At 45.7% G+C, this 12,017-nt stretch overlaps 1 protein-coding gene across 1 annotated transcript in view; it reads right to left on the bottom strand.

Moving 5' to 3' along the window:
* The window catches only part of TMEM132C (transmembrane protein 132C), a 435,395-nt gene extending 424,438 nt beyond the window's left edge, over positions 1-10,957 (bottom strand). Inside the window, exon 1 of the mRNA XM_050748580.1 lies at positions 10,640-10,957. Coding sequence (XP_050604537.1) covers positions 10,640-10,724 — 85 coding nt within the window. The 5' untranslated portion in view covers positions 10,725-10,957. The remainder of the gene's footprint in view (positions 1-10,639) is intronic.
* Positions 10,958-12,017: the final 1,060 nt, after the last annotated feature.

The raw sequence follows: 12,017 nt of genomic DNA, 5'->3' as shown, positions 1-12,017 counted from the left end.
GGGATTTTTGTTCTCATAAATCAGGATGCCAGAGGGGCAAACCTTTTAGGGTCAACATATACAGCTGCAGCATGAGAAACTGGCAGGCTTTAGGAACTCAGCCCAGGGCTCCCACAGTCCTGGGGGTGAGCACCTGAGGTTGAAAGTAAGGTCTCCTTGTCTGCAAGAGGAGGTCAGTGATAGAAGATGCTACTATTGCAGTGCCCATCTCTTATTGGAGGGATGTTGGATGGATGGATATCAATGAAAGAAGAATGAATGAAAGTCAAGACAAGCAGAAAAGAAGAAAAGTCACCCAGAAGTAGAGACGTGCTGGGAGATAAAGAAGGTCACCCTCCTAACTTGAGATGTCCTGGACTTTGTTGTTTGTGTGTAGGTAGGAGAAGTGAGCTGACCTCCCACATGGGCTGCCCCCACAATGTGCAGCATACCCGTGAGAAGCAGCCATCCAGTGGCTTTTGATGCCCTTTGTTTTGCTCATTTGGTTGGTGAATAGGGTTTTGCCTGCTGGGCATTCATTCCCCATCTTCTGATACAGCTCCACCTGTGTTTGGGCATCATCACACCTTTTGTCTTAGTGGTGTGGGTGGAAGTGACCTCGCCCCCAGGCTCCCAGGATTCCTGTGCCTGAGATATGCATAATCAGAAAACCCCATTCCCTTAAGTCAGCAGTGAGTGGGCCCAAGACCGCAGTGAGTGCCAAAAATCTACCCCTGCAACTTTTTCTACAAACATGTGAGAAGCCACTTTCTTTTAGTTGGATCAACTTTCTTTTAGTTGAGTATGCTGTGTGGACAGACTATAAGCCTGGAGCTGCTGTTGACAATGATGCCCTCTCTAAAATGAAGACAGCAAAGAGGACAGAAGAGCCAAAAGATTGGGAGAAACAGAAACTATCCAATGACATCACTTGACCCCTGGATCCAGCTGTGCCTGAAGTCTACCTGGACTTTGCAGTTACCTGAACTAATGGTTTTTTTCTTTCTTTCTTTCTTTTTGACTTTGGTATGGTTTGCTTAAGCTGGAGGTTTTGGCATTTGTAACTAGAGGAATCATGAATAAGAAACTGAATAATTTAGTGTATATTCAAAAAACATTTCCATCAAACAGACAGGGAAAAACTGCTTCAGTGTGTCAAACCCAACCTCATTGTTTCCAGTGGAGACAAAAATCACATTTTCAGGGATACCTTGTTTATGGCATAAGTAATATTTTTTTCTTTTTTGTTTGTTTGTTTTGTCTTAAAATCATCACTAAGCTGTAACTCAATGATAAGACCAGAAACTAGCCTAGAATGGGGTTTCTGTGCGTGTGTGTGTGCATGCACACATGTGTGTGTTGAGGCAGGAGGCAGTTTTCTTCAAGTTCCTTTATTTTGAGAATATGAGAATCCCTTGTTGCCTCAAAGACTTGCTAGTAGAATACCATGTGCCAAACTGGCTAGTGTTGGATCCACATTTCTACAGCATCTGGGTCCGCAGAGAGAGTGAGGAAACACAGCAAAAGCAAACATAATTATGGGGCCAGAGGGACCCATTGAGCAAGAAGGATGAAAAAAGTAAACTGCAGAGTTGGGAGAAAAAATTAACCTAAGAGAGAAATGTGGCCTGCTGTGGATGGTTTTCATGACTCTGAGAACTCAGAGGGAGAAGGGGTGCTTAAGATCGTGTCAAGAGTATCCTAACACTAAGCCAGATGGAATTATGCCTAAGCTGTAGTTAAGCATGAAGTGGTCAAGGGATGTCTCAGAATATAAACCTTTGACTCTCTGTTTAGGTCTGTCATAAACAAACAGCTCACACTTGACCAGCTTTTCCTATTCCCCAATATTGTTGAATGCACAGTTCTGTTTTCTTTGCTTTGTGTTTTAAATTATTCTCAGTTATTGTTTAAAAATATCTATGTAAGGTTTCCATTGTGTTGTACTGAGGATTCGTCATCTCCATGGCTTTAATAATACAAATAATGATGGCCCTGATTTATTGAACTTTACTATGTGCCAAGTCTTACCACATGCAATAGTTTGCATGGCCCCAAAAGTGAATGTCCACTTAGAACCTGTGAGCGTGTCCTTGCTTAAGAAAAAAATCTCTTTTCAGATGTCATTAAGTTAAGGATCTTGAAATGAGATCATCCTGGATTACAGTGGGTTATAAATCCAATGACCGGTATCCTTATAAGACAGACAGGTAAGGAACATTTAGAATGGAAGGCTATGTGAAGACGGAGGCAAAGATTGCTGTGATGCTGCCACAAGCCAAGAATGCCAGGAGCCAAGAGAAGCTGGAAGAGGCAAGGAAGGATCCTCCCCTAGGGGCTCAGCACCGTGCATGGCCCTGACAACATATGATTTTGGACTTTTGGCCCCAGAATTGTGAGACTATCAATTTTTGTTACATTAAGCTTCCCTGTTTGTTACAACAGCCCTTGGAAACTCATAAAGCATGCTAAGTATCTCTACTCCACTTTTGCATTAAATGTTGTCAACCATCCTATAAAATAGATATTATCCCTTCTTAGCACAGAGGTCCCCAACCTTTTTGGCAAATGGGACCAGTTTTGTGGAAGACAATTTTTCAACGGACGAGGGGATGGGGAGATTGTTTCAGCATGATTCAAGCACATTACATTTATTGTGCATTTTATTTCTATTATTATTACATTGTAATATATAAAAAATATTATATAACTCACCATAATATAGATTCAGTGGGAGCCCTGAGCTTGTTTTCCTGCAACTAGACCATCCCATCTTGGGGCGTAGTGGGAGACAGTGACAGATCATCAGGCATTAGATTCTCATAAGGAGCAGGCAACCTAGGTCCCTTGCATGCACCATTCACAATAGGGTTCACACTTCTATGAGAATCTAATGCTGCCACTGATCTGACAGGAGGCGGAGCTCAGGCAGTAATGTGAGTGATGGGGAGCAGCTGTAAATTCAGAGGAAGCATTGCTCGCTTATCCATCACTCACCTCCTGCTCTGCAGCCTGGTTCCTAACAGGCCATGGACCGGTACAAACCATGACCAGAGGGTTGGGGAACCCTGACTTATAAAACAAAACTGAGGCTCAGAAAAGCTGTCCTTTGTTTTTTCACTACATACACTTGGTCTTAGGGCCAGTGGAATGAACATCGGTTGATCTTTCATCCAGCATCCATCTCATCTTCTTTTAGTAACAGCCTTTCAGTTTTTCTCTGGGAGGAAAATCCTTTCCCCTTGGATACAAAATGATGGAACTATTAATGAGGCCGTCTTATACCTTTCTAGACAGAGATGAGCCTATGAAATCTGTGTGCATCCCTGACAGTTGGAATCACCTGCAGAGCTTTTAAACAGTAAAACTGATCAGCCCTGCCTCTATACTCAACCCTCCTCCATCCCTACCAAAGAGCCTGATTCCATTGGTATGGGATAAGGCCTGGGGATTGGTATTTTTTAAAGTTTACCCAGGTGAAAAGTTTAGCCAAGGTATAGGCTTCCTTCATCCTGGAATCTAAAACATGAGCACTGAGACAAAAATAAGTAAAATGGTTCCTGTTTTCCAACCATGGTACCCTAAAGAAGTCAGACAATTATAGCCACAGGAACCCAGCACCTGGCAGCTTCCTGCTCATAGGAAATCTTGTCCTTCCACTTTCTCTGGAGTCAAGAGCTTCCAATCTCTTATTACTTAGTAATAAGCAAGTAAGGTATCAAGATGTTTCTGTTGCTAACAACCAAAGACTTCTGACCAATTCATCCAGGAACTGGTGGAACAGAAGCTCAAACTTAAGCTTTTGTTTCTATGACACTGAGCCTTCCTAATTAGTCTGTAAGTGATAACTCACCATGTTGCTGGCAAGATGAAGGGTGTTGAGATAAGAAAGAAAAAAACGTTATACATAGAAACGACATGGTCTTCTATATTAAGTCTTTGGGTGGCTTTAGGATCCCAGCCATCTGCAAGTGTAAGCTCAACATTTCTAACACATCATTAAGAACATCCTTAATCAGGAAAAAAAATATATGTACACATTGCAGAAGACAAGAAATCAGTCTCTCTGGGAGAGTAACTAGAATCCATTGTCTTGGAAATTTTGCTGATTTAGACTCCAGATGGGTTGTATTTCACATTTGTTTTCTCCTTGAATGCAGCAACTTCTAAGTTTCTAAAGGCATATAAAACAAGGAAGCTCAGTGCACAGGTAGGAGAATAACATCTTGAAGAGAAACTGGTTTTAAGAACATCAGAAGTACCCACTTAGAAACAAAAGCAACACCGTTAATACAATTTTTATTCTTCTTTAATAGACATAAAGGTAATTTTTAAATGACAGTTCTCTTAGTCACACCTAGGGTATGTGAGTGCACGTACTTGAAAATACAGTAGAGGAAAACAGTATAAGGAATATACTGTTGTAAATTTCCTATATAGTGTACAAAGCACTGTAACAGAATTTGAATGCAAGTAATGATTAATTAAAAATGTATTTTTTAAGCCATAGAGCAATGACTAAAATTTAAAAAGAAGTATAAATAATAAGCCAGTAGTGGAGATAAAATGGAATCATAAAAAGTACTCCATATATAAAAAAGCTGGTAGGGAAAGAGGTAAAGAAGAATAAAGAGCAGATGGAACATAAAGAAAACAATGAGCAAAATAGTAGATCTTAATACAAATTGATGAATAATAACATTAAATATAAGTGGTCTAAACATTATACTTAAAAGACAGAGATTATCAGATTGGATAAACAAGTGAAACCCAACTCTATGCTGCCTATAAACAACCAACATTACACATAAAGACATGAGTTAAAAGTAAAAAGATGAAAAAGACATTAAAATAAAAAATACCAATAAAAAGAAAGCTGAGATGGCTTTATTAATATCAGATAAAATAGATTATAGAACAAGAAATATTTCTAAGAATAAAGAAAGGCATTACATAGAAGTGGATTGATATAACAACAACAAAAAAAATCCTAAGTATGTACCTAAGACAGTGTTCAAAATACATGAAACAAAAGCCGTCAGAGCTAAAATAAAAAAATAGACAAAACCATAACATAGCTGGAGACTTCAATACTCTTCTCTCAATAAGTGACAGAACAAACAGGTCAGTAGGAATATAGAAGACCTGGACAACACTATACACATTTAAGGAATCATTGCAGCCTTGGGTTAGGCAAAGCTTTCTTAGATGTGACACCAAAAACCCAATAACTAAAAGAAAATATTAATAAACTAAACATCACTAAAATGTAAAACCTCTGATCTTCCAAAGACACATACTGGGAGAAACTATCTGTAAAACACTTACCTGACAAAGGCCTTGCATTCAGAATATATAAAGCACTCTCAAAAATCATAACAGAAAAATAATCAATAAAAAGTGGGTACAATATTTGAAAAAGATATTTCACCAAAGACAACACAAGCATGGCAATTAAGCACAAGAAGTAATGTTCAGTATTATTAGTCATGAGGGCAAAAATTAAAACCTCAAAGAAATGCCTATTATACACCTATCAGAATGACTAAACAAAATAAAAACAAAATGGATAATACCAAATGCTGCTGAAGAACTATTATACATGGCTGATAGGGATGCAAACTGCTAAAACTATGTTTAAAAAGAGTTTGCAGTATCTTACGAAGTCATATATACTGCCCCCATACAAAGTAGCAACCCCAATCCTAGCTAGTTACTTAGGAGAAATGAAAATATATGTTTGCATGAAGACTTGTTAGTGAATATTTATAGCAACACTCTTCATAATTACCCAAAACTGGCATAATTTTAAATGTCTTTTCAGTATGAAATAAACAAACTGTGGTGCATTCATTCAATGGAATGCCATTCAGCAATGAAAAGGAACAAACTATTGATACATAGGTGACTATCAAATGCATCCTGTTAAGTAGAAGAAAGCAGGTCCAAAAGCTGCATACTGCATGATCCTGTTTTTATGACATTTTGAAAAAGGTAAAACTCTAGAGACAAATAGCAAATCAGTGGTTGCCAGGATTGGAGGTAGAGGAAGGAGGAGGCTACAAAGGCAAATAGAAATTTTGGAGAGTAATGGGCATGTTCTATACCGCAATCCTAGTGATGTTTACGTGACTGTCTGCATTTGTCGAAACTTCGAACTATACACTCAAAGAGGTGAATTTTATTGTGTGCAAATTATATTTTAATAAGCCTGGTTTTTAAACAAAGTAGATGGCTGTAAAAATGTTCTATCAATCAGATGTTCCATTTATTCCATTAATTCTGTAATACTCTCCTTCACTTCAATTAATATACATTTTTATTAACCTTGCTTTTTATGACTATGGATGTATGAAATATCTAATACCTCCAAAGGCTTTGTTTTAACCTCTGCTCATAGAGGTGTTAACTACTAATATAATTGAGAGTGCTGAGCTCTTCTCTGCGTGACTGTAGCCACCCTTGTGATTAAGCTAACAGAGAACAGTGAGATGAACGAAGAAGAGGTTGAAGCAAAACTCAGCTGCTTAAGGGAAGGGCCAGGCGAGTGAGCAGAGGAAGAGAGGACTTGAATAAACACATGCTCCAGAGGAGAACACCCCTGCTCAGCTTCGGCACAAGGTAGCCATAAAAGAAATTACACCCAAGATGGGCAGACTATCGACACTTTTGAGAGAAGCTAGAAATCCTAATTTGTTTTTCATAATGGAAGAGAAAACTTATTTGATCATCTCAGTAGATGCAAAAGAGCATTTGATAAAATTCTATATGCAACTTCTAGCAAACTAGAAATAAAATCTTTTTTGTAATTGACAGATAAAATGTGTATACAGTTACAGAGTACAACACGATGACTTGATATATGTACACATTGTGGAAATCCTAATTTTTTATGTGAATGTTCCCATTTCTTTTCATTTCACTTTATTATTATTATTATTATTATTATTATTATTATTTTGAGACCGAGTCTTACTCTGTCACCCAGGCTGGATGCGGAGGCGTGATCTTGCCTCACTGCCACCTCCAACTCCAAGGTTCAAATGATTCTCATGCCTCAGCCTCCCGAGCAGCTGGGATTACAGGCCCCCACCACCACACCCAGCTAATCTTTGTATTTTCAGTAGAGATGGGGTTTCACCATGTTGGCCAGGCTGGTCTTGAACTTCTGACCTCAAGTGATCCACCTGCCTCTTGCCTCCCAAAGTGCTGGAATTACAGGTGTGAGCCACCGCGCCCGACCAACTCTCACAATTTTTAAATGTCAGGAACCTTTAAAAAAAATTGTATGGATAAAACAGTAGTTGTCTGCAGGTCCTGAAGTTTGCAAGCATAGTCAAGAAATGTGGGTATAGAGGAAAGAACTATAATAGGACGCATTCAGATCTGATCGTTTAATAGAATGATTTCCAAGAAGTTGCAATAACTATTAAGAGGCGGAAACACAGTGAGGAATTTCGACTTGAGGGATAAGAAGGGACAAGGATGAAAAGAAAATCTATGTGTCTGTGCTAAGTGTACACATGTTGTAAGTGTATGCAGGACAAGACATGAGCATCATTCTTTGGTGTTAGCATGAATGTGGGTAAGCTGTGAGGGGCTTCTCCACCCTGATGACATCCTCCTATTTCTCATCCCTGCTATAGACCCTAAGTCCCTTACCAGAAACCCAAAACCCCTAAAGCACTGACAATCCCAAGGTTTGGCTGGTTGGTTGTATTTAATTCATTCAGTGGCCAACACTGATCTGAAGTCCAGCTATTTGGGGTCTTATTATCCTTCTTTATGTAAAGACTCATACATTGCACACAAAGTCAGCATGATGTGCAAGTACAGGCTGCAACTCCAGACGAAGGCTCAGGGTGCCATACCACACATGCATATGACTTTATGCCTCTATTTTTCTATCTTTCCTTCTCTCTTGTAATTCAAAGATCTCAATAGTTCTGAATTTGAAATACATTTGCCCCCACAGATTTCAGAAAAGAGATTGTGGTCCCACATAACCTTCCCAGAAGGTCTCATATGTGACTAATAACCATCGCTAAACTTCTGAGGGCATCTCAGCCTGGCACCGCCCTTCCACTGGCTTTATAGAGGGACAATACATCAACCTCTAATTCAAGGATGTTTTGTCTCTCCTGCCTCAGCCCAAGTCTTAAATCTTAGGAAAAGATTTCTTTCTTTCAATGCCCTGTCCTATTTATGGAACTGCCCAAGAACAATTCTGCCTTTTCCGAACCCTGACAAATTGCAAAGCCTCTAAATCCACAGTCAAAAATAAACAGACAATTGGTATTAAAAATTAATCAGTGGTTTCAAGGATTCCAGAAATCAGCACTTAAATCCGTGTGCAGGAAGAGACAGAGATGGTTTTTTTTTTTTTTTTTTTTTTTTTTTTTTTTTTTTTTTTTTTTTTTTTAAGACAGCAGAAATGTAAACAAGGTCAGAAAACTTTCCTCTCTAGACGATATCTTACGGTGCAAACGCTTTATGTGTGGAGGAATCCGAGGGGGGAATGAACTGCTGCTTTTGATCATGAGAAACAAACGGAAAATGTATTTTGCAGATGATAACTTGCAGGCCCTTATGCACCCCCAAATCACGTGGTGAACTTTGCAAAGCAAAAAGCAGGGAAAGAAAGCCCCACCAAATCAAGGTTGCACTTAGCTAGAGGGCAGGGGCGGTTCGGGATAGGGGTGGGGCTTCGCTGTGTCCCTAGTTTTCAGTAGTTTCCCTTGCTGTGCAAATATCAGCTTCAAATCCAGTCCCAGTTGCCTTTCCAGCCAAATCACTGCCCCCAGCACTGAACACATGGACATCTGTAACAGCCACTCTCTTAATCAAAAGTAAAATCCTCTGGATACACACACACACACGGAATACAAGCCTTAATGAAGAACAGTCCACACTTGCTTTAAAGGGAACATCCAGCATCCTCGCCTGGTTAAAGTCTCCCAAGGGCAAGGGGCGAAAACCCGGAGGAGGTCGGTCACGCCCTGCTCAATTGGCACCGCCTTCCTCTGCAAAGTGCTTTCTACCCATTCAGTCATTTTATCATCAAAAAACTGCCGGGAGGTAGGTTGGGAAGAGAATTCTTCAATGGCCACTTTGCATCCAGGAAAACTGAATCCTAGAAACGCTGGAACCTAGAGCTAATGAACAGCAGAATTCAGGCACCAGATTGTGACTGTTGACTCAAATAAAATAGAAAAGTGCCTCCCTCTCCTACTCCCCCACCCCGACTTGCCCCCCGTTTCCCTCTTCTCTCACCCCACCCTCCTCTCTACCTGGAGCTCCTAGAAGAAAGGAACACTTACATAAAATATAGCAAACTTGTCTGGTTGGTGTATCTGGGCAAGCGCAGCCTCAAGGAAAGTAGATTTTTCTGGATTTTCAGGCGGTGCGGAATGACTTTTGAAAAGCAAACGCTACTTTTAAACATCCATGACAACTTGTCTCTCAATGCGTTTCTAGCTCAGCCTCAGAGCATTAGGCGGGAGAGGGGTGGCTTTGAGGGTTCTCTGCTCAGAGCTTGGGGCCGATACCGGACCCGAGGCGCCACGCGAAGGCGCAGGGCACCCTTGTGCGCACTTCTGTTTAACCAAATGAACCCGACACCTTCGCCAGGGCGCAGGCAGCAGGAAAGCGACGCTCTCCTCTTCCTACGTCCTGGACGCGCCCCGGGACTCGGGCAGCTGCTGTCCCTGGCAGAGCCGAGGCCTTCCTCCCCGCCTGCCCCGCGGCTCTTGGGGCCGGAGACCGCCTCTACCCGCCCTTCCCGCCGCCGGATCCGCGCGGCCACTCGGCCGCACACGCACATAATAATAAAGGCCGAAATAACCGCACGGCTACCTTTTGTGAGCCCTGCGGGAGCCATACATTAGCGCCTTTAAATTCCTGCAACCAAAGCAGGGCCGCCACTCCCATTGTAGAGAAGAGGACACTGAGGTGAAGTAGCTACGGACAGGACCGGTGGTGAGCTAGTTCTCATCGCGAGGGGCGCACCCACCTCCCCATCCGCGCTCCCAAACCACAGACGACTCATTTGAAGGAGCCCACAGAGAGCCCCTGGTTTCTGCCATGCTGGGGTTCCTGGTGAGCTGCGCGATGGTGCGCGTTCCTCTAGGGCCAGCACGGAGACCTTAGCGGTTGCGGAAAGGGGATGCAAAGACCCGGGCCTTCCCTTCTGGAGCACCAGCCCCACAGTGCTGAAGCTGTGGATGGGGAGTTGTGGATAGGGAGCACACAGCCGGGAGGAAGGGGCGCACGGAGCGGAGACCCTCTCCTGGACACCAGTTCCACAGGGTGACTGTGCTGGGCCTGGGGCAGGTCCCCACGGAACTCAGGGATGGGGAACAAACACCGTGTCCCTCAGCCACGCCCCCTCCTCATCCGTGGGGCAGCTCTGGGTCTGGGGGGTCCGGGGTGGGAGATTCGGGACTCGGTAACAGCCTAACTTGCCCGGATCCTGGCGCCCAGCTGGGAGCGCCCTTCTGGATTAGGGGCGGCTCGGCATCCGCAGAGGCACTCTTGGTGGGACCCGCGCCCCCACCAAGGCCCCCGCCGCACCCCTCGCTTCGGCTGCCCTCACCCCGAGCCACCCCGGAATCGGGAAGTTCGCATGCGTCGGCGCGCCACGCACCCGCCCCGGCCTTACCTTTGCCCAGCAGCGCGCCCAGCAGCAGGCTCAGCGCCCCGCACAGCGGCGCCGCCGGCCCGGGGGCCGCACCCTCGGAGCGCATCCTGCGTCCCGGCCGCTCACGCCGCCCGCCGCCAGCCTGAAGCGCAGCGCCCGCCCGCGGCCCTCGCCGGCCGCCCCATGCCCAGGGCCACTCCCGCAGCCCGGTCGGCCCGGCCCGCTGCGTCTCAGCCGTCCGCGGCCCGCCCCTGCCGGGTCCACGCCGCCGCGGCTCGGGCTCTGGCTCCGGCGGTTCCGGCTCCGCCGCTGCTCGCGCTCCGGCCGGGACAACTTTTCTCCAGCAGCCGCCGCAGCCGCCGGACCGCCCCGCCCCCGCCCCGCCCCCGGCCCCGCCCCCGGCCGGGCCCCGCCCCCGCCGCGCCCCGGGACCGCGGGCAGATTGAGGGTGCGGGAGGAGAGAGTGCGCCTGCCCGCCGGGAGGGGCGGCAGATGGAGAACCCCTCGCCCGGGCTAGGGAGGGTGCGCCCGGGAAAGAAGACGGGACGGGGAGGGGGCGTCTCCCCAGGCGGCTGGGACGGCTCCTCCGGGGGGGGGTCCACGCCTTCCCAGAAGAACTCAGCGTTGGCAGCCTCTTGCCCGGGTGCCCAGCGGTCCGCGGCCCGGAGGGTCCTGCCCAGGGACCCGACGCTCAAGGCAGAGCTGGACCCCTTCTCTCCACCCTCCCGTGGTCACTGCGGGACCTGGTGGTCGTCACGCCCCATTCCTCAACTTCAGGTGGCCCTTGTTTTAGCCTGGAGGGCTGGAGACATCTGGAATGCAAAGTCCCGCGCAGCTGCTGCGGGGAGAGCTCCTAGCTGGATCACTGAGCCGGGAAAAGCAGCGCGCAGCGGAGCGTGGAGGCGGGGTGCGGGCTCAGACAGATGCGGGTGTGCACCTGTGTGTGTGTGTGCGGAGGGGGCGAGGCACCAGATCGCAGCGGTGTCTCTGGGAAGGGGACTAGAACGCAGAGGGGAAAGAAAGGATCATTTTTCACTGCATGTCTGTGGGGCTTCCATTCACCAATCATCTCCCCCACAACAGCATGTGTTTTATTATCTATTCAGGAGGTGGGGAATAACCCCTCTCCAGACTTGCTCCAGCAATAAGCAATTTCTCTGCAGACTCAGACAAGGAAGATCCGCCCTCCCCGCCCCACTTCGTTCTCTATATCTTTTCCCTCTGGTTTCTCTAGCGCTGGCCTCCCTCATGGTGGTGATCCCAGGTGTTCTCAGCGGCTTCCCTGTGCGGTTCCTGATGCTCATGCTAAGGTCTTTCTGCCATGCGTGCTCTGAGCAGTTTGAGGGCGGGACCCCGACTCCCCCTTGTGACTGGGAGTGAAGGGCCATGTGTTCGGAGG

This window comes from Macaca thibetana, chromosome 11, assembly GCF_024542745.1.
Source record: "Macaca thibetana thibetana isolate TM-01 chromosome 11, ASM2454274v1, whole genome shotgun sequence".
Classification (NCBI taxonomy): Eukaryota; Metazoa; Chordata; class Mammalia; order Primates; family Cercopithecidae; genus Macaca; species Macaca thibetana.
Note: the sequence above shows the minus strand (reverse complement) of the source record. Positions and strands in the feature narration are given on the sequence as shown.